Source organism: Phodopus roborovskii, unplaced genomic scaffold (assembly GCF_943737965.1).
Source record: "Phodopus roborovskii unplaced genomic scaffold, PHOROB, whole genome shotgun sequence".
NCBI classification, from domain to species: Eukaryota; Metazoa; Chordata; class Mammalia; order Rodentia; family Cricetidae; genus Phodopus; species Phodopus roborovskii.
This window is the reverse complement of record NW_026125489.1, coordinates 10,450,965-10,477,258: the sequence shown is the minus strand read 5'-3', so window position 1 is coordinate 10,477,258 and position 26,294 is coordinate 10,450,965. Positions and strand designations below refer to the sequence as shown.

General features: G+C 39.7%; 1 protein-coding gene across 1 annotated transcript in view; it reads left to right on the top strand.

The window, feature by feature from the left end:
- Nucleotides 1-1,767: 1,767 nt before the first annotated feature.
- Ptprr (protein tyrosine phosphatase receptor type R) overlaps nt 1,768-26,294 on the top strand; it is a 198,239-nt gene continuing 173,712 nt past the window's right edge. The window contains exons 1-2 of the mRNA XM_051176224.1: nt 1,768-2,036; nt 22,978-23,273. Coding sequence (XP_051032181.1) covers nt 1,979-2,036; nt 22,978-23,273 — 354 coding nt within the window. The 5' untranslated portion in view covers nt 1,768-1,978. The remainder of the gene's footprint in view (nt 2,037-22,977; nt 23,274-26,294) is intronic.

Here is a 26,294-nt window from a genome sequence, read left to right as displayed (position 1 = left end):
TCCCGTCTCTCAGAGCCAGGGGTAAAATAAATTATACAAGAAATAGATGGTACTGTCTGGGCACTCAGGTCCTGTGAGGTCCTGCCTAATTTGGGTTTTGTTGGTTATCTTATTTCACATTAGCTGTCTAAATCCTCGGGGGGGGGGGAGAGAACACTGAATGAGATACACAGCTCAATTCAATGAGCACTTGCTACTACTACCTTTTATTTGGCTAGCATGACTTTATGCAATTTAAGCTAAGTCAAAATCCAGAGGTTCTTAAGGAGCCTGCAGCTGATGAAATATGTGCCACAGATAAATAAACTATCTGAAAAATAATTGACAGTGCTCAATAAACAGGGATCTCAGGTTAGCCCAGAGCTTTCTGGGGAAACAAGAGAATATGAGCAAGTTTGGGCCTCTATAAGCTCTGCTGTGGTATTGGTGCAAGTGAGATCCATTAACCGCGAGGCAGCAGCCCAACCAATGGACAGAAGCAGAAGGGTGGACAGTCCTGAACTCGCGTAGGGCAGGGAGGCTGGCGGAGGGACATTTTGGCTTAGAGTAGTTAGATTGATAAGGATCTCCAACCAACTGATGTAGATAAAGAGATTAAAAGCACACACTCTCTTGTGGTGGCCAGATTATGTCTAGTTAAGATGAAAAGGCTAGAGTGGCTCACTCCTCCAGAGGACCCAAGTCCCTGCATCCACATGGCAGCTCGCAACCATCCATAATTCCAGTTCTAGGTTTCTGACAACCTCTTCTGATCTCCAAGGGCATGAGGCACAGATGTGGTGAACAGACTTGCATGCATGCAAAGTACATATCTATATCTATGTATGTATGTGTGTGTGCGTGCGTGTTCGTGTGTGTATTCATATATATGTGCATATAATTAACAGGTTCCATCGTATTACATATACTATACATTATCACATATATATTGTATGCAGTAATAGAAATAATAGAATAGAAATAATTAACTTAGTTTCCATCGTATTATATATATATATATATGTACACTGTGTAATATGTTAATGTACTATATACTATATATTCCTTTCCTTCTATTTACATTGGCATGCTTCCTTACCGGAAGTATGACCTCCCTGCTTTCATTCATAGACTACAGTCATAGACTCAAGGCTTGAAGCTAGTGGAAGCCTAAGGCTGAGGGAAAGAAGCATGAGGCAGGAAGGGGGCGCTCTGAGAATAGCCAGTTAACCTGCCAACAGCGAGCTTACCCAAGCAGGCCAGGGTTGGGGGCAATCTGCGAGGCTGGTCAGCCTGCAAACAGTCCCAACAGTGAGCTGACTGCACGCTTAAATCTAGCTCAGATGAAGGACCCAAATGGGTGGCTCCCTCCAGCTCCTTCCTTGGTTTCTGTAGTCACGGCCCCGCCTCTTCCCGCCCCACGCCACTCATCCCCACGCCCAGATTTTGGAGGGACCCAGGTCCTTAACGCTCGCTTAGAGTCCACCCCTTCCCCTCCCCCTTCTCCCGTGGAGCTTGCTCCCCCTCCAACCTCAGCTAAAACCCGGAGAGGTGGAATTTCGATTTGAAACTCCCAAGCCAGGGCCGGCGCTGGGCATGCTCAGTGCTGCGGCGCATCGGGCTGCTACTAGCTGCACGAGCAGCAGCCGAGGTGCAGCCTAGCTCCGAGGCTGGCGCTGGAGTCCACCCCACTATCATCGCCGGCTGCGGGCTTCCAGAAGGCCAAGCTCTCGCCTGCTCTGAGTGCCTTGCCCCCCCCCCCCGCCCGCCAGCCTCCCCACCACCGGCAGCTTCCTGCTCTCCATCTCCCCACCCCTTAGGGAGGTGAAGCCAGTGCTCGGCTCTGTCGGCGCCACACACCGTTCTGCGAAGCCCAGTCGAGGACCCAGTCATCGGATGCCTGGGATCAGAGGACTCTTGGCAGTGGTTCTCTCAAATAGCACTTTGCTTGGAGTGGGGTCGCGGCGGAGTTTCTCCTCCGCCCCTCAATGCACACACTATGAGGAGAGCAGTCTGCTTCCCGGCACTGTGCCTGCTTCTTAATCTTCACGCTGCAGGTAAGGGCTTGCGGGGCTGAGAGCTGGAGCTGAGGATGAGAAGGGAAGCATGCTTAAGGACTCCCGGGAAGGCTTGCCTAGCAGAAGAAGGTTTGGGATAGCATCTGACGGGGAAAAAGTGCACCTGTTGGAAGGCGAGGGCTGAAAACTTATGCTAAAATCAGCTCTTCCTTTTTACCTTGCACGACTAAGAGCGAACATTTTAAATTTGAATATAGGTTTGATTCCCCCTCCATCCAGAGCCCACGCTTGTGCTTCTAGGCTGTGTACTTGGTTGCATTTTGCAGGAGAGAGGAGACATCCTCCTGGATGGAGTCCTTTCTACTGCAGCAGCTACATCCATAAGGTCTCCCGGGTTAGCAAGGGAGCGCTCACATAGATGCTCTGGCTGTAACCAGATGGACCCATATCTCAGCCCCAACAGCCAAATGCATGGTTTATTAGCAACCCTGCTCCAGTCACTCGAGCTTTCCGAACCAATAAGAGTCAAGAAAGGTTTCCAAAGGCGGCCTCTGCCCTCTTTCAGCACCATGGTCAGTATCCGCAGTCAGTAAAGAGAAACCCAACTGCACTCGGAAACCTAGAGGTTATCACTGTCTCCCCAACACAGGTTTGGAGACAGCGAGAGAGTGCAGCCAAGTAAAAATAGATTCGATACAAGAAACAGTGTCTGGTCTAGGGATGCAAAGCAGATAAAGCGCCTCGGAATTTTATATTTAGTGTCACACTGGACTGCACCCTTATTACACACACACACACACACACACACACACACACACACACACACACACCTAAATAAAACATGGCAGAGAGGTTTAGGAACCCTGCTGGGATAGCAGTTGTCCAAGCAGTAGCCATGTAGCTTTTCTTTGAGTTTGCTTCTCATCTGTTCACACGCATTTATTTCACAGAGTCAACTGCATAAGCACAAGAAAAAATGGCCGTGAAACTATAATCCTTGTGGTAGTTCTTTGAAAGAGTGGGTGCTCTTTTTCCATGTATGTAATAATGAGAGCAAAATATAGTACTTTTTTATCCTAGCTACTGCTGAATGCATTGTGAATTTAGAAGCAAACGGTGTATAGGAACAATAAGGCTATAATTAAGAATGCATGTTAATTACTATAATTACAACATTACATTGTGGGGTTTTCAAGTGTCTAGAAAAATCAGTGGGAGAAAAAGCTATGACTTGGTTATTAAATTATTTGGAGACAACTTTAATAAATCATTTCATTGCCGCATACAATTATTTAATGTTAAGATATAGGATGAAAAGCATGCATATCGTTTTACATCCCACATTATTTAATGGTGCCACAGACAGAAAAAAAATTGTGAAGAAAAAAAAGTTTTCATTGCTACCAATTAAGTCATTAATTATCTAATAAAAACTTCAGTGAAGTTATTTTTTGGTAATTACATATGTTAAAGATTGCAGTTTATGCAAGCTAGGTAGTTATAAGCTTAGAGTTATAAGTAGACTTGATATTAAATGTGTAGAAAATATTACTAATTTATTATAGATGAACCCTGAGGATAAGGAAAATGTAGAACTTGGCTTCATCAGAGGTGAAACTTAGAAGCCTGCGTGCCTAAAATGATACCTGGATCTTTGCCTAGAGTTCTATTACCAAAGTCAAAGCAAAACCTTCCATATTTTTGTCTTAATTTATAAAAAAGATTAAAAATAAGACCATTCAAACAAATTTAGTTTCATAAGGCAACAGGTGAATTGCTATAGATTTCAGGGGCAGTATGCTACATGTACATGAATTGTATTTGTATTTAATACAGTGCCTCAGATGGGTGTTTTGTCAAAGCAGATTGCAAGTCTGGTATTGTAGTTGTCTTCTAGTTTCATTTTGGATTCATTTTCATTTTAAACAGCAATTTGTGGGTCACAAGCTGTCATCATATTAAAATGAATCACAGTTACCTAATAACACTGTTTGGGCTTTTCATCAGAACTCAGATAAACACAGATTTCTTGATCTATGGCCCCCGAAGAATTAGGTAATAAGAAAGTAAGTGGCTAGGAGAACAAAGATCGAGGACCCCCTAGGCCTTTTATTTGTTGAATGTCTGAGCTTATCTCTTGTTTAGAGAGCTACACTACCAGGGCTGAGGCTGGATTTACAAAGAAAGACAGTGCCATTTGTACATCTTAGCCTCCAGGCTGAAAAGCTAATTGATCCCTATCAGTTATGGCCACATTACCAGCAACTAGTTTATGGTAGCACAAATGATGGTATCTCAGAATGCTCCAGAAATGGGATTAAATTAAATAATGGGATGGGATGTAAGTGTTCTCAGCTGAATTGGGGATTGTTGCCTGGGGCATAGCCATGGCTCTAATGATAAGGCTGCAAATTACTTTCAACATGAGTGCCTATGGCACAGTGAGTCTGACTCCTGACAGTCTAGATGGGGGGGGGACTGTGATCTGTTTGTAATGTCCGTGTTAAGGGAGGATAGTGTGCAATGCAGTTGTCATTCCTGGGTAAGATAAGCCAAAGGAGCTGCGGAGCACACAGCTTGATAGAGAAGTTGAATGTCATACGACAGCTAATTGCTACAGATCTTAAGAAATAGCTTGTATTTATCGTCCATCCAGTTGTTCATCTTACAGGTAAGAATAACAACATTCAGTGGTGTCAACTGACAGCATAATCTGAAGTGAGGGGAGGGGAACCCCAGGTTTCCAGATATATCACTGCATCCTACACAAAAATCAAGTCCCTAATAATACAGCTGAGAACACCTACATCCCAGCCAGCCCATCAGCCAATTTCTCCCATTTATGGAGCAGTCAAAGATGCCATCATTTCTGTCGTCATAAAATAGTTGCTGGAAACTTAGGCAAACCCAGATCTAATGGGACAGGACACTATCAAGTTAGTGGTGACAAATCCTTTTCCATTAACTGTCCTTAATCTCCACACCTTCTGGAAACCAATGTCACAAATGCATCTCAGTTTAAAAGCCCACATCATATACATCCAAGGGGCACTTAAAAGCTATGCCAGTGATAAGACTGCTTGAAGAATAATTGTGTGGAAAATCCACAGTGTATTTACTTCTGTCCTCCCTCTCATCCTTTGCCCAGTGAGTCATATTCCAATTGAGGAGACTATGCTAATGTGGTAGTATTTTCAATGCCAAGGAGTAAATTTCTTCTCATATCCTTAAAATTATCATCTAAAAGCTTTTCTTTCCAACCAAATGTTGTGATCAGAAGAAGACTGAAGGCAACCCATGGCATTGTCCTCAACATTGGAAAATGTGACTTCAGAGTTCCACCTTGAACTTCCTGAACAACACACACTTCCTCAGGATATGCCTTAAAGTTATTCCAGAAAATTACTTAACAAGTTAGTCTAGTCCTCCAGGAGGAAAGAGTTCCTGTCATGGAGCTGTAAGGATCTAGGGAGTCATTTGCAGAAGTTCCATGCTCAAGAAAAAGAGCAGACTACCGAAAAATAATGCAAGACACTCTCTGGTTTTATAGAACCCCTTGGTAGTTCAAAATCAAAGAATATCCAAACCCAACATAGTTCTTTCAATGCCCAAGATCTTCTGGGTCTTTCTCTACCGTTGTCTTTCATATATACCCCTACTACTGTCTTCTTTATACTGATCTCTGGCCATAGAAAATACCAGGCATGTATGTATTTTGCTTTTTTTTTTCTTGCAAAGGAAAACCATTTTATGGCTTAACCTGTTAATGAGTTCAGATTTTACTAAAATATTACCTCTTTATTGGTGATTTCTTGTGTTAGCTCTCTCTCAGACTGGTATCGTTCCCTCCTCAGCCTTCTTCCTAGAAGTCATACCATTTAAAATAAATGATGCTTTTCTTGTTTATTTTGTTATTGCATTCTCCTTCTCTATATGGAAATATAAGCTCTTGAGGGCTATTTTCTATTTCCTTTTGACTGTATCTATCAGAGGTCGTATCTAGTACCTAAAGTGTTGTGTGACAAGATTTTTCCTGGGGAGATGAAACACACACGTGTATACTCACTTTAGATAGAGACCAATGTACGAACACCACCGGATACCAGTTTGGTGAAGCAATGAGTTTTTTTTTTTTTTTTTTTTTTTTTTTTGGGGGGGCGGTCACTTACAGGAATGTGTGTGAAGGTTTACTTACAGGAGAGAAAATGACCCAAAGGCAGTTCTATCATCAAAGACCACAGTTCAAAAAAAGCTGGGAACCTGGAGCATACTTCACCCTGAACTACAACAGGCTGCAAAGTGTCATCTCTAAGTTACTTGGTTGGTCTAAACAAACCTGTTCTGGGCAGCTGATCTGGTCTCGGGGTGTTCTTTGTAGCTCTGCTTGTCTGAGAGTTACTCTTGGCAGCTTTTAATGTTTACTCTTGAGAGGGAGGGCCTAGTGAATCTGATCAGTTTCAGGGACTTCCTGAAGCTATCTTGAGTTGTTTACTTTCTAGTTTAAGGATGTCTTTGCAGGATAGAATGTTTCAGTCTCCAAGGAAACTGCCACATAACAAGGCAGGTGCTTTGTATAAATGTTTCTACTTTCTGGGCATCATTTAAATGTTGGTGTTCTCAAGAGATTATTTTTGTTATTTTCTACTTAATCTCATTGAATAATTATATTCAGGGCTGCATTTCAGAGATCCCCAAATCTGTATTTCTAGCTCAAATCTCTCCTGAACTCTAGCACAGTGTTTACTATTACCTAGATCCATTGGATACTCCAGAGAGTGGAATATCAAATTGTTTACAGTCCACACATGCTTTTTTAATTCCTTATTTTTAATCTTCCATCACAGAGATAAAGTCAAGATCCCCAGCATCACTTAAGCCTGACACCAATAACTCATCCTAGACCTTCAGTACTAATTTGATCATTGTTGTGATAAAATACAGGACAAGAAACAACTTAAGTAATGACATAGTTATTTGCTGGCTTACTAGTTTTAGGGAGATACACTCTATCATGGTTGGCATGGGAGCAGGAGCAGAAGAAAGGCTGATTGCATTGTATCCTCCCATCAGGAAGCTGGCAGTGAACAAGGGGAACCAGGCTATAAAACCTCAAGGCTTGCCCCAGTAACCTGCCTCCTCTGGTAAGGCTCTACCTCCCAGAGATTTCAGGAGCATTCCTAATAGCTCCACCCACTGGACACCAAGCATTCAAGCACACGAGCCCATGGGGACAATTCGTGCTCAAAGCACAACAGCCTTCCTGTGCTGCTTTTATCTTAAGATCTCAGTTCTTGAAATGAGTCTTCTCCTCTCCACGTCCATACCTCTCCCGTGAGATCTGGTTCCTTGTTACTTCTAACAATCTCATGTCAAACCTGTCCTTCATAATAATATCCTAAGTACACTCTAAAAACACATGAGTCCATTTATAATTACCTAACGAAGCTGTTCCCTTTAGCTACTGTAAAATCCAGTCGTGCAAGGTATTTCTCAACCAGATTTTTCCTATAGTCTTATTTTCTCTCACCCTTCTCTCCATTCCATACATATTGACATAGTTTGCCTCCTCCTTCATGTTATCTCTTCCTAAGCCCCCCCACGCCCCACATTAAATTTGTTTTCAAGTTACCTCTTACTGTAACTTCAGTTTTTAATTAGATATTGCCTACTTTGAATCCTTCTTTGACACCCTACCTTATTCAAGCAACTTGCCTACATTTTCAACATAGGCAGGTTCATTCCTCTATCAATGCATAAAACCAATGTTTTAATGCTTCCAAAGAAGGCTAGAATTGTAATTGTCACTACTTCCTCTAAATTTCTTGTTTATTCACTATGCTATCAATAATTTTTCAATGAATAAATAAATATAGTTGGAGTATTTGGTAAAATAGATGATGATTAATTGATACTAATAGATTATACATTATCTTAATGAACATAGGAGACCTTACTGTTTCCTTAATTCAATTTATATTTACTTGCTACAGAGAAGTAGATAAGGAACAGTTTTGATTTACAAATAGATTACAAGTTTGTTTTCCAAATGCATTGTATGATTTATATAGCAGTTATACAATGAACTCCACGTAAATAGACAGCCTTCTATAATTTTTTTTGTACAAGTTGGTTAATTTTTGTCTAAAAAAAAATCAAGGCATAAGATAACCAACATGGGATAATAATTGTATACTATTGGTATTACTACTTCTGACTGTCAATTGCCTATCATCTGTTTTAGATGGACATAGTTTACATTCAAAATCATGATAAAACTAAAACATGATCCAGCCCTCTTCCTGCCCTAAACAAGAATCTAACCGTGGGCATGAAATATCTGAGTATTTGGGTGGTTGCATGAATTTTTCCTCCTCTCATTTAATGCATAAACAGCTTTATAAAATTTTGTTCAAGCCAGGTGTTGGTGGGGCACACCTTTGATCCCAGCACTCAGGAGGCAGAGGCAGGTGAATCTCTGTGAGTTCGAGGCCAGCCTGGTCTATAGAGCAAGTTCCAGGACAGGCTCCAAAACAACACAGAGAAACCCTGTCTCAAAAAATCAAAGAATAAAATAAATAAATAAACAAATAAATAAAATCTTGTTCAATCACGTTTTTTATGAAGCACATATAAATACACGGAGTGAAGGCTTCCTTGTGGATTATAAAAAGTCACTTTTAAAAGAACATAAGACCATACACCAAACTTTCATTCTTATCACCATTACTACATTACTAGTCATCATAACATGGATGATATAGTTTTGGGTAAGTTTATTGTTACATCTATTGAAAACTATTTTGTGAAGTCAAATTCAAAAGAGGGGAAAAGAGAGAAAGCTCCATTTTCCTTCAAAGGGGGAATCGGAAAGATCCAAGTCCTTACAAATGTTAACATACTTGGAACTTTACTGATGTTTCCCAACAGCTTTGCCAAAGGAAAAATTAATCATAAGCTATTTTAAAATCAAAATTTCTAATGCTTATGTACCATATAATGTTACTGTAAGTGCCTCTTATAGTAATGATATTTGCCACAGAAAGACGATTAGCTAATTTATATTATGAACATTAGCACTTTTCATCTAAATAATTTTTACTCATAATGACTATTTAGACTTTGCTCACAATTAAATCTCATTTCCTTTTGATATATGCAGACAGTGATAGTCATTAAAAATGCAGCTGCATGGGCCAGCGGCAAAGCAAAACTAATCGTTTACACTAAGCAGTGCTAGATCAATCTGTCTAGTTGCACTGAAGCAAATGACCAGTCAGTTGGGGTATGAGCTATGTTTTCCACGTTTAACTCTAAAGCAAAGCCCGTTTTCTGACTTAAATAAGAGAAAATGGTTCAAGACAATTTTAAAAGCACAGGGAGTTCTTGGGAGCAACCCAGAATGACTCACTGGCCTAAAGTCAATATATACATGCAGAAAGAACAAGACCCTGTGGCCTTTTTGCCATATTAATGATCCAGTTTTTGACGGAAATGGGACAGAGCAGGACACTGTATGTATAAGTAGTCAGCTCCCACCACTGGGTAACTTTTATCTGATAAAGACCTGTATTGTGCATATTATGGGGTGTGCCAAATGCAATGCCACTGTAAATTGGGTTGGGAGTTCATTGGTCCATTAATCTAAGATAGATTTTTCAATGATAAGCAATTTTCGCTGTGTTCTTGATCACAGGTGGGTTTTCTTCGCGTTTTCAGTTCTCTTTGTGGGAAAATGATCGTATGAATAACTTATTGCAGGGTGGTGCTTAAAAATTAAACGGGATAATATATACAAACCTGTGCTGTTTTAATAAGAGATATGCAACTGATATGGATTATTTGATTAGGGAAGGAGAGAAGACACTTAATAATTAACTGACATCAAGCAATCTCTCTGCTCTATGCTTGAGCCTATGTTTGAGGAGTATGGACAGGCTGGTATAGGTTGTGCGTTTGAGTGGCATCTGCAGTTTTTCATCTATTACATTTGTGAATAGATGCATACATGAAGTAAACTGTTAAGCACAGAGTTTAAAACATCTCTGGATTCCCCAAAGCTTCCTCCTAATACTTTCTCTCTGGCTGGTTTTGGGTGGCAACTGGACACAAGCCAAAGTCATCAGAGAGGAAGGAGCCTCAGTTGAGGGAATGCCTCCATGAGATCCAGCTGTAAGGTATTTTCTTAGTGATTAATGAAGGACAGCCCAACCCAGTAAGCCAGTAAGCAGCATCCTTCTGTGGTCTCTGCATCAGCTCCTGTCTCCAGGTTCCAGCCCTGCTTGAGTTCCTGTTCTGACTTCCTCCAGTGATGGTCTTATGGTCTGGAAGTGTAAGCCAAATAAATCCTTTCCTCCACAATTTGCTTTATGGTCATGATGTTTTGACAATAGAAAACCTAACTAAGACAGACTGTACCAGTGTAGTGGGGTATTGCTGTGACGGACCTGACCATGTATTGGGGAGCATTGGGGAATGGAACTTTGGGCTAGAAAAGCCATTGAGTGTTGAGAGCTCTGTGGATTGTTCTGTGGGAGCCTGGAAGATAAGAATGTGGAGAGCAGTGCAGAGGATGGAGGCCTGGCTTGTGAAGTTTCAAGTCTCTGTCAGGGCCATTTTCTATTTTGATGTAGGATTCTGTGGTTCTGGTTAGCTGGGGCTGAAGAATCAGCTATGATTAACAAGACACCAGAACTACTAAAGTGAAACCTTTGCATTACTGGGACAATTGAGCTGGTCAGCAGGAGCTAAGAAATTGGAGGTGATTAAAAAGAGACCAGCATCGTTGAGGTGAAATCTGGGACATTTTTGCTGCAAGCACAGGGAAGCTGTGTTCCAGAGGCAGCCCTGGTTGCAGCAGGGCTTGGTAACGTGTAAGCATCAGCAGGTGGTACTGGGTTTGAAGGCACGAAGGAGTCTTGGAGAGCGGCTAAGGTTTGGCACTGTGAGAGGTCAGGAGAGGCCATTGGTGAGGACGCAGCTCAGTGGCAGTTGAAGGCCCAGGACTGAAGGGGTCGTGCTGGGAAGCTGAGTCTTGGTACCATGAAAAGTGCCTATAGGAGGCTATTGAAGTACAGCCCAGTTGCAGCAGAGACCCCAGCATTTTGAGGAGACCACCAAGAACAGTAACAGCCGTGGAGTGGAGCCAGCCAGAGCCTAGGAGAGAGCTGTGTGTGCTGTAGAGGGCAGAGCTGGAGAAGTGACCCAAGCCCTTAGGAATCCAGAAGCTTGTGAGTGAATCTCAAACAACTGACATTGTTATTTCTACTGTTGGAGCTTGGTTTTGCTTTGTTTCAGACTGTGACGGTGCCCTGGTTTTTCTCTCTTGAAGAAGGTATTTAATTTAATTTTGATTTTTAAAGGAGCCATAGATGAAAGACTTGAACTTTTGTTTGTTTGGATTGGTTTTTTGGTTTTTTTGAGACAGGATTTCTCTGTGTAGCCCTAGCTGTCCTGGAACTAGCTCTTGTAGACCAGGATGGTCTTGAACTTGTGGAGATCCACCTACCTCTGCCTCCCAAGTGTTGGGATTAAAGGTCTGTGTACCACCACCACCAGCTGAAAGATTGAATTTTTAAAAGACATTGACTATTTTAAAGACACTGAAATTTTAATGGGTTTGAATTTTTAAAGACTATGGGACTTTTAAAATTATAAATTTTATCTGAGGTCCTAGGATGAATAAGAAAGGAAGTGTCATGGCTTCAAAGTGATGTGTTTGTGTGTCAAGTTGACACATGCTAGAGTCATCAGGGAGGAAGGAACCCCAGGTGAGGAACTGCCTCCATGAGATCCAGCTGCAAGGCTTTTGTTGATTAATGACCAATCGGGGAGGGCCCAGCCCATTGTGGGTGGGGCCGTCCATGGGCTGGTGGTCCTGGGTTTTAAGAAAGCAGGCTGAGCAAACCAGAGGAAACAAGTCAGTAAACAGCACCCATCATGTCCTCTGCATCAGCTCCTGCTTTCCAGGTCCCAGCACTGATTGACTTTCTTGTCCAACTTCCTTCAGTAGTGAACAGTGCTTTGGAGGTGTAAGCCAAGTAAACCCTTTCTTTCCCAACCTGCTTTTGTTCATGGTCTTTCATCGCAGCAGTAGAAACCCTAACTAAGACACTCATCTAAATATTGTCTCCAGCATCACATTTTCAGAAAAGTCCTGCTGACATGGAAATGAGACATCAATTTACTTGGGTTTCTCTGATAGTGAGTGAAAAATGTGTAATAAATTAATACACAAATCTGAAATAGTTAGTGCCTACTGCATTGTATTGCTTGGTGGATAACCCAGACCCTTCTAGATGTTGTTTCCTTAAGTCTCTCTGGCTGGGGGGACACATGGTGTAAGACGTTCAGGCATTGAGTGAGGCTGCCGTTTAGAGCTCTACGGTCCTTCCTTCTACTTTCTGCTGTGCACTGACCAGCTGACCTGCCTACCATCTGTAGCTCATAGAGCTTCTAGATCGCGGGGCTCGGAGTCTATGTGGAGGACTGTCTGGCTTTCTGCAGATACAAGAAGAGCTTTTTGTGCATAAAGGAAGGGAAAAGTTAGGATCAAGGACAACAAGATCATATATTGGGAAAAGGGCTTTCTCTCAAGATAAACATTGAATTTCATACAGGAAAAAAAAAAACCTAATTATTTCTATAAGAATAGAAAAGGGGAAAAGATATACTCACGATGTATTAAATTGAATTCTAGATACTCCAATAAGGTAATTTATGAGAGCAAGTATATTTTGAAATGACACAATTGTATTTTTAAAAAAATTAGATTATCGCATAAGCCCTATTTTGTCACAAAGACAAGACAATAACCTCAGGCTCTAAAATCTGACTGCCTGAATCTGAATCCCCTCTCCCATAATGTACTGTTTACTTTCTCTGTGCCCCCTTCCCTAATCTATAAAATAGGTTTGATATTGTGCTAATGTTCTTCCAATAGCTTGATGTTTAAGAAAAATAATTCATAATACCTTATAGCATGAATCTTATAGTGGTCAATATATATTCAATAACTGGAAAATGGAAGAGTTATCCTATTAGAAAGCAAACGTTCTTATGTGTGAAGATGGAATAGATCTCATATATATATATATATATATATATATATATATATATATTGACTGTTGGACTATTGTTTTTCAAAGGTTGGTCACATCTTTTTTTTTTTTTTTCCTGAAGAGTACATGTCATGAAAGTCATACCTCCACCAACAGCTACAGCAGAACTTTTGTCTTTTTTAAAATATGTATTTTATACTTGTTATTTTTTTTTCTGGCTTTTAAGAAGGATCCATCTGTGTGGCTCTGGCTGTCTTGGAACTCACTCTGTAGACCAGACTGGCCTTAAACTCATAAACTTCTGTCTTATAAACAGAAAGGTTATCTTAGCTAACAAGTTTCTATTGAAGAAACTAAACGCAGATTTCAGAACATAATTACATAAACTGTGATCCCTCTCACACGTGGGATCTGAAAAAGCTGACCTCAAATTTAAAAAAAAAAAAAAGAGGAAAACTGGTGGTCAACAGTTAAGTTAAAGGATATTTTTAAAACTCAGCAAATATATAGAAACAAAAACCAGATAAATGATCGCCAGCAGTGGAGGGCAGAAGGTTACTTTGAATACTAAAGACAATATTTTTTTAAAAGCCAAGGATGACAGTTTCTTGTCACTGTAACTATTTATGAATAATTATTTTTGTAACAATCAACATACATAAAATTTAGATTTGCTAAATCTATTTCATTATTCAGTGTGTACCCATGGGACTTAGTTTCTTCAGGAACTTCTTTCAGAAAGAGGGAAAGTTCCCACTTTTTAGCATTTTAGGCAGATGGGTGACTTTCTGTACTCTGGTTTCCTCCAAGAGGGCAACTCTTAGTCTTTGTGTACAACTTTTTTAGAATTTAACACACATTCCTGCCAGCCTCCCCTCCAAGCAATGAACTCAGTTCTCTAAGAACTGGGGGATATCTGACTCTCCATATCAGAGCTGACTTCAATTGTTCCTCTTCCAGCAAACGCTGAAGTTTCTCGGTCTTCATGACTTATTCCAATTGTCATTGCCCCAAAGTGTGCTGCTCTTACTGTATTGTGCTCCACTCTGTAACAGACACTTACTCAAAGAAAAACAACTTTATGAAAGCGGAGCAATAATCAAGAAACATGAGAGGAGCCTTTCATTATGATTTTGTCACCAGCATATAGCACACACTAAATTTTTCCTGCAGTGGATGCCGGGGTTTCTCTCTGCATACCTCAACTATCAACACATGAAAACATTAGGAGGAAGGGTGGGCAACTCAGTGTCTTTCTATTGGGATGTAAGTGGGAAACTTCCCCCCCCCATGGAATATTAGGTTATGTAGCAGTGATTATATCAAGGCACTTGTAGGAAAAGCTTACAGTTGCTTTAACTGAAATCACCCCTTATTGTAGGAGAAGAATAGAGCCAGCTTTGCCCAAATAGCCATTACTCTGCTGTTGTTTTTAAACTTTTGATGGAGATAAATTGGATCCATCACTAGTCAAACACGTGGAATGTTTAGCAACCCAGCATCTCCTAGTGAGAATGTGGTTTTTTTTTTTTTCATGTCCTAGTCAGTGCCTATGAACTAGATTGTTCCGAAATAGTCCTGAATGAGGGTTTCTTTCTATTTTAAACCTTTTTGCTTTGCAATTTTAATGAATGCAATTTTTGTCTTCTTACAGAAATCCTGGTTTTATTTTTACTTTTATAACCAGAGAGTTGATCTTTAAGGGTGAACATGGTCATCAAATTGATTATCTGGTGACAAGATACAGAACAAATTATATACATATGCGTAAATATGTTGTTAGAGCATAAAATGACATGCAAACAGAATTCATCAAAACTAGTTTGACATGCAGACACAGCCATTATGGACTCTTTCAAAGTGTCTGTATAGTCTGCCAATTAGAGTGAGCATGACTTGTGCTTTGAGAGCTTCTAACCGAACATGACAGTCATATCTTAGGAAGCTGTAACATGTAAGTTTCAGTGCTGTTAATATGCTTTTGACGGAAGTGATGTTTAGGGAAACCCTTGCCAATGTAATTGCAGAACAACTGGAGGTTTTTTTTTTTTTTTTTTTCCTAGTATTTTCCTTTTTGCACTCAAGACTTGTTGCTTCCATAAGTGCCAAGGAATCATGGTTTTTATGTCCCTATGTAGTGAGATAGTTCTGTGGCACTGACCACGCCCATTGGGGGTGGAGCCATGGGTGGAAGTGACCTGTGGAAGGAGGTCGGAGGGGGCCAGGAAGGCGCTCTCTTTCTGGCATGACTCGGACAGGAGAGGATCGGGTTGAATTTCCTGGTGTTCATCTGTCTAGGTTGTAAGTTATTTCTCCCTGAATAAACATCTATTCGGCCTATTTGTTTAATAAGATAGTATTTTACAGCTTACATTGTAGTGTATTCTTATGTGGTAAGCTATGTAAAATTAAGTTTATATTTTGTTATATTGTGTTAAATCTTTCCACTTACAATATTTTATGCACATTATTTTTTACCATATTCTATGTATGTATACTTTTCTTGTATTCAAGACATTTTGTATATTGATACAATTTGGGATATTTATCTCGCTGCCCTTTATAGTTCTACCTCTTGTCTTGACACTTATACTCTACCTCTATTTTAGGGATTTACATGTATGTATATGTAGATAGTTATATTGTTTAAGTATTTGTTCCTGCTTTACTCAGGGAAGTTTTAATCAGTCTTTTTAGCTAAGTTCCCGAGTATTACAGATTATCTTCACTCACATTTCCTGTACCTATGAGATTAGTCAGATATAGATGCTTAATCTTCAATCACTTCATAAACATGTAGAATATGGCATTTAAATGTTTTAATATTAGTACTCCATTGACATGAAACACTGTTGCTCCTGACAGCACCGTGCACTTTCCTGAAAATATGTTGGACACTGTTGTTGCTCCTGCTGGAGTTCATTCTCGCCTCAGCTAATGGCCTGTTGGGCATAGAATTGCCCCCACCTTGACCACTGATTTGGACATGCAGTCCTATGTGCTTGCAGGAGACAAATATAGAAGACTGCTTGACCTTGCCAAGTCAGGGTAAGACAGCCATTCTACCTCCCTGCTGTTGTTGTGGTCTGTCAAGTTCTCTTGGCCTTAGCCAAATCTGGGTGTACCAACGTGGCTGTGAGACCTAGGGTGACTGTTCAGGTGGCTTGCTGTTTCTGTCCTTGCTGCACCTTTTGGAAGTTGTCCATCTGCATTTCCTGTCTACTCTAGTATTGTTAATTTCCTTCTCAGGTCTTGATGAGGTTGAAGATTAAACTATCACAACTATTATTCTCTCTTCCTAGTTAGATATATTAGGTACTAGACTTACGTTTTCCAGCTTAGGACAACTCTATTGTAAACTCCATTATGCCCTCACCCTAGGACTAGATATGTAGGTCATTTTGTTCTCGATTTTCCTTTTCTTAGAGCACACTTGTTATTCACTGTTTTGTATATAGTTTTGTATTAAGCCTAAATCTTTTCTTTAGACTAAAAGGGGAATTGTAGTGAGATAGTTCTGTGGCACTGACCACGCCCATTGGGGGTGGAGCCATGGGCAGAAGTGACCTGTGGAAGGAGGTCGGAGGGGGCCAGGAAAGGCGCTCTCTTTCTGGCGTGACTCGGACAGGAGAGGATCGGGTTGAATTTCCTGGTGTTCATCTGTCTAGGTTGTAAGTTATTTCTCCCTGAATAAACATCTATTCGGCCTATTTGTTTATCCTGATCCTTATTTACCGCGATATCCCTAGAAAAGCATTTTCGGACAAAAATCAAGAGTAAGCAGAATCTGTTTAAATGAATTCCAACTTTTCTTTTACTCAGATTCATTTCTATTCTGCTTATAGATATACACATTTTTATGTAGACATTCCCAAGAAAAAGCTCCTGATAATTACCCATTTGTCTCTCCTCTTTAGAGAAGAAAGGGCTAGCAATGCTTAAAACACAATTGTTAGATAGCCCAGTGATCCGTTTAGGGAAGGGTGTTTGAACATTTTGCCTCACACTTTTCTTTCTGTTGTAAGTCAGAAACTTGCAATGCAAAGACTTATTCTGAGGGGTGTTCTAAAGGCCACTCTACCTTCCATGTCTAGGAATAAATGACATTAAGTTTGAAATCACAATATACTCAGTCTTACCAGTTTAATCTCATACATTTCTTGCTTTCATTTGTGAAAGATCTCTTCACATATTATTAAGGTCACATCCAGAAGGTAATTTCAATCCTGCAATTTCATGGCTGTCAAAATTCAGTGGTTATTTTCATGCAAATGTTGCTTTATGTAATAAAAAGTACTCTTATTTTGAATGCATGTGTGAGGCTTTAAAAGGCTATTCTGAGAGAAACCCTGCATCCCCTCACAGGTAGTGAGTTGTCACTGAGCCATCAACACAGGAAAAATGCTTGCACATATCTTGTGTGAAACTTCTCATGCTTTAAAGATCTGTTAAACCTCCAACCTTTTTCCTATGTCTACTGGTTTATGAAGTGGCTTCTTACCGCTTTGCACCCAGAAAATAGAAGCACTATCAGATAATTCCTAAACCTCCACCACAAAGCAAAAAGGTCTGTGAATTTGTCTATCTCTGTCTAGCATACCTTATAATAAGGGGAATGAATGATTATTCTGAGCAAAGATCACCCCATGCCCATACAGTGGGTCACACCTCCTCCTACCTCCCCAGAGAACTCAGCTCTCTTTCCTCTCTTCCCTCCCCCACACCCCACATGCTAACAACCATTGATTTGTCCATCATCACTACAGAGTCTTTTCCCTCGGGAATGCTAATTAAATGGAAGGCACAATGACATTTTGACACTGTCTTCTTTCACCATAAAGCCTTCCAGATTCATTCAAGTCATGTGGATCAATGGCTCACCTTTCATTTCTATGGATGAGGAATACTTCATTGTATAGATTACCATATATATTCATTAACTCCTTGAAGGATATTTGAATTATTTCAGTTGAGAATAGTTGTAGCATTGCTACAAATAATTCAAAAATATTTTTGTGTGAATATAAGATTTGTTTTTTTCTGCTTTTTTATTTAAATTAGAAACAATCTTATTTTACATATCCTATCCCTATTCCCCCCCATGCTCCCATGCTACCCACTGAGCCCTCCATCCCACCCCACATCCACTCCACAGAGAGAGTGAGGCCTTTCATGGGGGATCATCAAAGTCTGTCACATCATTTGGGGCAGGACCTAGGCCCTCCCCCATGTGTCTAGATTGAGAGAGTATCCCTCCATGGAGGAATGAGCTCCCTTCTGGTTCCATTGCAAGAGGCACCATAGACTGCCCAGGCCTCCTAACTGACACCCAAGTTCAGGAGGTGATTTCTCCAGGGTAAGTGTGAAGAAACGCGAACTTTCTAGGTCATATGTAAGTGCATATTGAATTTTATAAAAACCGCCAAAATCCTTCCCAGAGTGCCTCTGTCTTTTTTTTAAAAAAATTTCTACCAGGAAGATCTGAAAATTCCTTTTTCTCCTAGGTTCTTTCCAGTACTGAATATCACTAGAAATTCTAAAATGAAAATCACATCACAGTTTTGAACATGCATTCCTTATGATTATTAAGTTTGAACGTATTTTCATTCACGTATATGCCAGTTGGGCTTGTCTTTAATGTGTTTCGAGTCTTTATCCCATTTTGAAATTGGTTTATCTGCCAACTGATGGATTTTGAGAGTTCTTTGCATCGTCTGGTGACTAGTTCATTTTCAGCTGTGTGGGTCAGAGCTACTTCCTCCTGATCCTTACATAGCCTTTCTATCTTCCTGGAAGTATCTTTTTCATAACAAAAAAAAGCTTAATGTCAGATTTGTCAATTTTTAATATATATTTTATTTCAAATTATGTGTATGTCTATGCAAGCAAGATTGTATGTGGGTGCAGGTTTTCCTGAAACTCAGAGGCAACAGATGTCCCTGGAGTGTAGAATTACAGGTAGTTGTAAGTCACCCCTATATGAGTGTTGGCAGCTGAATAACTCGGTTCCTCTGCAAAAAGAGTCCACACTCTCAACTTCCAGCCCTGTCTACAGCCTTGTCCTTTTTATTATGTTATTTAACTTTTCAGTCTCCCCCAGCTTTCTGTGTGTGTGTGTGGAGGTGCATATGAGTGGGTCAAAGGATAACTTGTGGGAGTCAGTTCTCTTCCTCCTCCATGTGGGGTCCAGGAATTGAACTCATACAGAGTTTTCTTTTATTGTATGCAAATTTAGTATTATCTACCAAAACTCTTTGCCTAAACTTATATACAGTTTTTTTTTTCTGCCTTCTTCTAAGAGTTGAATGAACACATGCCTTTAAGGTCTATGAGATTTACCAGTTAAATTTTGGAGAAAGTATATGATGTAACAACACAGACTCACCCCAGCCTCTGGCAGCCATAACTCTGCTTTCCACTTCTACACTCTTAGCTATTTAGATTCCAGAAAAGAGATCGTGCAGCGCACATACCCTGCTTATTTTACTACATCATAATGTCCTCCAGCCTCTACCATGTTGTTACAAATAACCAGATTTCCTTCTTTTTTAGAGGTTTATTTATTATACACTGTTGTGACTGCATATGTGCCTGAGAACCAGCAGAGGGCACCAGATCTCATTACAGATGGTGGTGAGCCATCCTGTGGTTGCTGGGAATTGAACTCAGGACCTCTTGGAGAGCTGCTGGTGCTCTTAACTACAGAGATATCTCTCCGACCCCAGACTTCCTTCAATACGAAGGATAAATAATGTTGCATTGTGTAAATACTGTTCCTTTTCTTTATCTGCTCAGCTGTTTGTAGACATGGCTTGATTCTATGTCTCTGATGTAGAGCTTGGCCCAAGTGTGATTATAGCAATGTTAATGTCTCAATATACTAGTTCTGCTTGTTCAATTGCTGTCTCAGAAATGACACGGGTGGGTCATAGGAAAGTTCTTGCTTAAATGATTAGAGGAAAGCATGTGACCTTGTAGCTGGATATTTCTGTCTGCAATGTTTGATGGTTTCCTTCTCTCCACATCCTCTCGACACTGATAAAAGCAATCCTGAGCAGGTATGGGGTGATACATATTTCAACTTGCTTTTCTCTAACGATTACTGGTGCTGAAACCGCATCTTCCTGCTGTTCATCATTTAGAAAAGTAGCTGTTGATGTTCAGGTTTGTTTGTTTGTTTGTTTGTTTGTTTGTTTTGGGGCATTGTCTTCTTACCTTCAAGTTGTTTGAGTTTCTTGTCTACTTTGGATGCTAACTCTTCCTATGGTCAGAAACGTAAATCCATTGCAACAGGGATAAGAGGTGGGACTTGTAAGAGGTGATTGCGTCATGATAGCTCTTCCACGATACACGCAGAATGCTGTTATCACAGGAGTAAATCACGTGCATGAGCCCCCCACCCCTCACTATGGAATAACTCACTATTTAGAGTCTCACTCAAGGCAGGACATGGGGCGGGGAGGGGAGGAAGATGGAAGACAGTGCAGTGCTGTCTTAGATTTGTGAGATTTATTTTATTTTATTTTTTACACAACTAAGATTTAGAGCTGGAGTGTCTTTCTTCAAGATCTCTCTGTATCCTGGTACCCTCTGTGGGTTGGCTAGAGATGGATAAAACTAGACATGAGATATACATAGAGGATCAACTTCCTGATGTACTAGGAGTTACTTTCCTCTTCCTCCTTTCTTCTTACTCGCTTTTCATATTCCTCGGTTGGACCATTGTCTCCAAAGTCTTACAGTTCCATTCAGTATGAACAGGGTACAGTGTATTAGATGCGTTCTGCTCAGTCTCAGAGCCTTACACACCCTTTTAAGTTCATCAGGATGATTTGATGTTTCATCTTTCATATGATCCAGTTATAACATACTTGAGCATATGCCCGGGAGTAGTGATAACCTGTACACCCATGATAAACAAAACCAAGGTATGGAATGTATCTTGATATCTATTGATGGATGAGTGAATGAAGGAAATGTGACATGCATGTGCACACTCGTGTGTGTAAACACACACACACACACACACACACTCATACAAAGTGGAGTTTTATTCAGCTACAAAAAGATGAGCAAAATCATGTTGTTTTCAGGAGTTAAGATAGAAGTGGGTATCATCATGGTAAGTGAACCAAGCCAAATTCACTCATGGTTCTCATCTAACCACATGTAAAGCCAGGCCCATGGCCAGCAGTAGAAGGCCAACACAAAATGAACTCAAAGGTATTTTAGGAGGTTTTGTTGTTGTTGAGTTTGATTGTGTGTTGGGAGGGTTATTTCATAATACTTGGAGGTTTTTTTCTTTCTTATGGGTTTTATGTTTTCCGGTTTTGTGTTTTATGGGAGTTTTGTGTGCAAATGTTTGTGTCTGTGTGTCTATCTCTATTGGTGTTTTTGTGTTCTTTCTCTGCTCTTCTCTTTCTTTCTGTTTGATGGTTTTGTCCCATTCTGTTCTTTTTTTTTCTTATTGTCTTTTCTAGATGCCTGTTTGCTTTCTAATGAAAGAACAAAAAAGGATGGGTCTAGTCATTGTGTGTATAATAGCACTAGAAAGCAAACCAAGACCCTAGGCAATGCCCTTGTGGCAATGCCCTCACTTTGTAAGTTACTGCTTTGGTCACCTTTTGAGACAAGGTTTCAGTGTGTAGCTCAGATTGATCTGATGTTTCTGCCCCATAAGTTCTGGCCCTGGTCAGGGTTAAGTTTTCCAAAGCATGCTTAGTGTATGTATTGATTAACCAGATGATACTTTTTTAATTAGATACGATATCTATGTATTCCTGTGGTCATTGACTAACAAGACTAACAGTTATTAAATTCAAAGAATATTTGTCTAACAGGAGAAATAATGGATTACTTGCTAGCATTTAGGCTCTGTTGCTACAACTAAAACATTTAAAATAACAACAGCTATAAAGAGATAGAAAATTGTTTCTCTACTACAAGAAGTCTGTGTGGAAGAAAACAGGTAGCCACTGCTTTTCACCAGAAAGCAGAATGCCAATGTTCTTTGACTCTTGGTTTCTATATCATGTTCCCACCTCACCAATCATATATATAAGTCATTAATTACCAAGCCTGGAAGCAAAGTTAAAGAAATTTCTCTTCACATTAATATTTAATCACCTACCAATGGAAATATATTTTCAAATCATATTTAGCCAGGAGAAAGGCTGAGAAATGTATATAATTCTACAGTATGGTGATTAATGGTGCTATCGGACAATTAAAAATTGCTTCCATGAGCATACTCACATTCCTGCCTTTGGTTGCCTAAATCTAATCTGCTAAAAAAAAACTATAAACATAGGATAAAAATTTTGTGTATTAATAATTTATGTAAGAACTACATGTAACATAATTGTATATATATGGTTACCATCAAAATCAGAGAAGACTAAAGAACAATATAAATGTTTAGCATTTGAGAAGCAGGCAGGATATCCAGGTCTACAAATCTAACACAATGTTGTAGGGTTAGCTAAAAGAAGAAAGGGACACTGCAGAGATGCCTCCGTTGGTAAAATACTTGTTGCTCAACAGTGAGGAGATGAATTTAGATTTTGAACACACCCCTAAAGAGTCATTAGTAGAAAGTATGTGTATAATTACAGATCTAGGGAGACAGAGGCAAAAAGACCCCTGCTCTGGTGACTCACCTGGTGAGTCTAGGTTCAATGACAGATCTTCTCTAAAAGATGAGGTAGGGAGGTATTGAGGAAGATACCAAGTGTTAACCTCTGCCATCCACAGGTACATGCACACAAATGCACGCGCGTGCACACACACAGGCACTTAAATATATATATACATATATATATGTATATATATGTATATATATATGTACACCCACACAATATAGATATTCTACATGTTTTCTGGATAGGATCTTTCATATTTTTTCTGACTCTTCTGTCTTGTAGGATGTTCTTTGGGAAATAATGATCACTTTTTGGCTATTCGTCAAAAGAAGAGTTGGAAGCCAGTGTTCATTTATCGTCATTCACAAGATATTGAGAAGAGCCTGGATATAGCTCAAGATGCATATAAACATAACTACCATTCCCCTTCTGAAGTTCAAATGAGGAAGCATCACCAAATTGTCAACTCAGCATTCCCTAGACCTGCATATGACCCATCTCTTAATCTATTGGCTGCATCTGGTCAAGAGCTTGAAATAGAAAATCTCCCAATTCCAGCAGCAAATGTAATTGTGGTGGTAAGTACCAATTTAGCCAATATCATACTGATGCTGATCTGGATGTTGATAATGATGCTGAGGTTGATGTTAACACTAGAGCCGATGTTCCTTTCTTTGGCTGACTGAAGAAAATATTTCTTCTTTGCTGTTTATCATTTCCTTCCCTTATAAAGTTAGAAAATTTCTCTCTGTTCTATGCTCATAGCCCAATGTGTAGTGCATACTTCCTGAGAACTGAAGATCAGTTTAGGAAGGCTACAGTTACAGCAGTTCATATCCTATCCAGAGCCTCTTGCCATCTGTGTAATGTGTCCTTAAAAGACAGGCTCATTGTCCGCTCAGGTAAATAAATAGCACTTGTCAAAGATTCTCTTGCAACTTGACTCAAGTTGTAACAAAAGAAGAAACAATTGAAAGAGAGAGTAGTTATGGGGGAGATTAATGAGTACCATTGTATCACTGGAGTAAATAAGACTGCTTGAAAGGAAGTGACCTATGATAATATTCCTGGTATCACTGGACAAGCATCGATGTTTACATCATATAATGATCCTAATAGATAACCTAGCCAGAGTTTTTCAGTGTGTGGAAGTAGTATTATATGAAAATTTATTCTGTGGTTAAATCTCTTTTTATACTATATACTCTCTCTTATTGGTATTATCTGCATTAAAACAGTAACACTTAGAAGTTGAAGCAGGAGGATTACAATGAGTTCAAAGCCAACCTGGGCCACATAGCCAAAAATATCCTCCAAAATAATTGATGGTTATACACTCCAGGCATGCGTTGAAATGCCACATTGTATTTGAAATTAATTTAAATCTTAATTTTAAAACTATAATGAAAGCAAACCTCCTTCAAATTTATAACTAAATGTTATAAAAATTTCTGTTAAATTTAAGTAATATAACTTTTAGAGCCAGCGCAAGTCAATAAAACTGTCTATATCGTGACGTCTCCCATTCATAACATGATTAAATTTAGTTTGCTCTTATTTCTTTTATTTACTTTTACATAATATATAGTATACTTTTTTCAGTGTTAATAGTCAAAGACCTGTTCATTGATGTTTTCAATGTGTATTGAGTGTTCATTTAACCCAATTGTCATTGATAATATCTAGAAAAAGTGACAAATGAGATAGTCTTTAGTCTTGCTTGAGAATGTCTGGGGGAAAGATGTCAGTGATTAAAATAACAAATAATAGCGGTCACAAAACAAGAACGTAAGAAGAAGTCTTCATGTAGGTTTTTGGTCTCCTTTAAGACTTAAACTTTTCATTTTATGACTAACAGATGTTTACAGAGTAAGAGTCACGTACCCTGTCTGGTGCAGATGAGTAATGTTAATGGTGTCTCTATATCTAGAAATGCCCCTCTATTCCTCCTGATTATCACATTCCCATATCCATCATGGCTGAAGTTACTATGAATTACAGTTCTAGATTCTATGTTTTAATGCCATGTACTAACTAGCCAATTTAATATTATAGACAACAAAAGGCATAAATTAGGAATTCTGGCAAGTCCATTAGCTTTTAGGGATTTAGGAAGAATCTGGGCTTCATCTCTTGAGGAATGATGACACAGATTGAGCCCTAGCAACAATGACAATTAGAGTGATTTGTATAAAACTATTTAAGTACGTGATAATTTCCTGGGAAAATTGGAGAGATGGGGTTATTCTTCACGTAAATCAATAATGTTTGGCTTCTTCAAAAACAGAATGTGACAGATCCGCAAGACTGAGGGACTGAGAGACATTGTTTCCACAAAAACAATTCAAGAACAGAGCATGAACAATGAAAAAAACATAAAGAAAGAAAAGAAAAAAATCAACAGTTTAAGGACCTTGATGGAACAATTGGTGTGCTGTGTGTATAAGATTTACATATGTATGTATATGTTTAACACACAACTAAATTGATATAAGATACACTACATGCATATACTTATATGGACTTTGCTTAGGAAGAATTTGCTGAGGGGTGATGAGTTATTCTGTGGTTTGATAAGTATAGCTTGAACAGTATTAATAAGTAGCACTCCCTTTAAGTGACTGAAAAAATGAATTTGTTTGTTGAAATGTTAAAAGCCATACTAAACCTCTAAAATTTCTATGTAGCTTCTTCTAAGAGTTCCCAATCTGATGGCAAGAATTCTTATTTTATCTTCCAATATTTACCGAGTGCTCTCATTTCTGATATGATTGAAAATGAGGTTCAGGCTGAGAAATTTAAGCATGAGGACTCCCTCTCTCTGATTTCTGACTAGTACCACAGAGAATTTATTAATATGTTTGCCCACAAATGATTTTTTTCCCTATTTCCTCTTTATTCTATAATTGAGAAAATCTACAGTTTGCTTCATGGAAAGCGACAGCACAATGAATGTGTTTATCCCAAAAATGCTAATTATGCTCCAGAAACCCAGTGAAGATGCTATTCTCTGTACAAATACAATGTAGAGGGAAAATGAGCAGCCCCGTGCCCCTGCTGATGTAACACAGAGGCTTTTGCCAAACGTGCAATAGAAATGTCGTGGCTCGGATCACCAGATCCCCAGGATGCTTGTCAGTCCACTGGGCTGCACATCAGGAAGAAGGGGCCCCAGGAGCTTGAGTGCGGGTGGCGGGATGGAGGTAGGTCTAGGCTTTTCCGATTAGGCATGCGTTATCGAATGAGAAGGGGTTTAAGCTGGCCAAAGGCCTGAGAAAACTGCGGGGGGGGGGGGAGACTCTGTGGAATATGCGGGGGATGGGCTGTTATAGCGCCAGTGTAAAGGGTTATGGGTAGGGAGATCACAGCCTACTTTACAGGGTGGGCATGGTGTAAGGAAAGAAAAAGAAGTTGGAGGAACAACGCAAGTGAAAAAGACAAGGAAAGGTATGTTGGGAGATTTTCCATAAACACACAAGATAGTGGTAAATCACGGGAAGCCAAAATGGTCTCCATGAGATTCCTAGAACGCTGTGGTTTCTTTCTCAGATATCACTTACCCAGACCAGCAGCCCCCAGGTGGAGTTTCTACTGGTTTT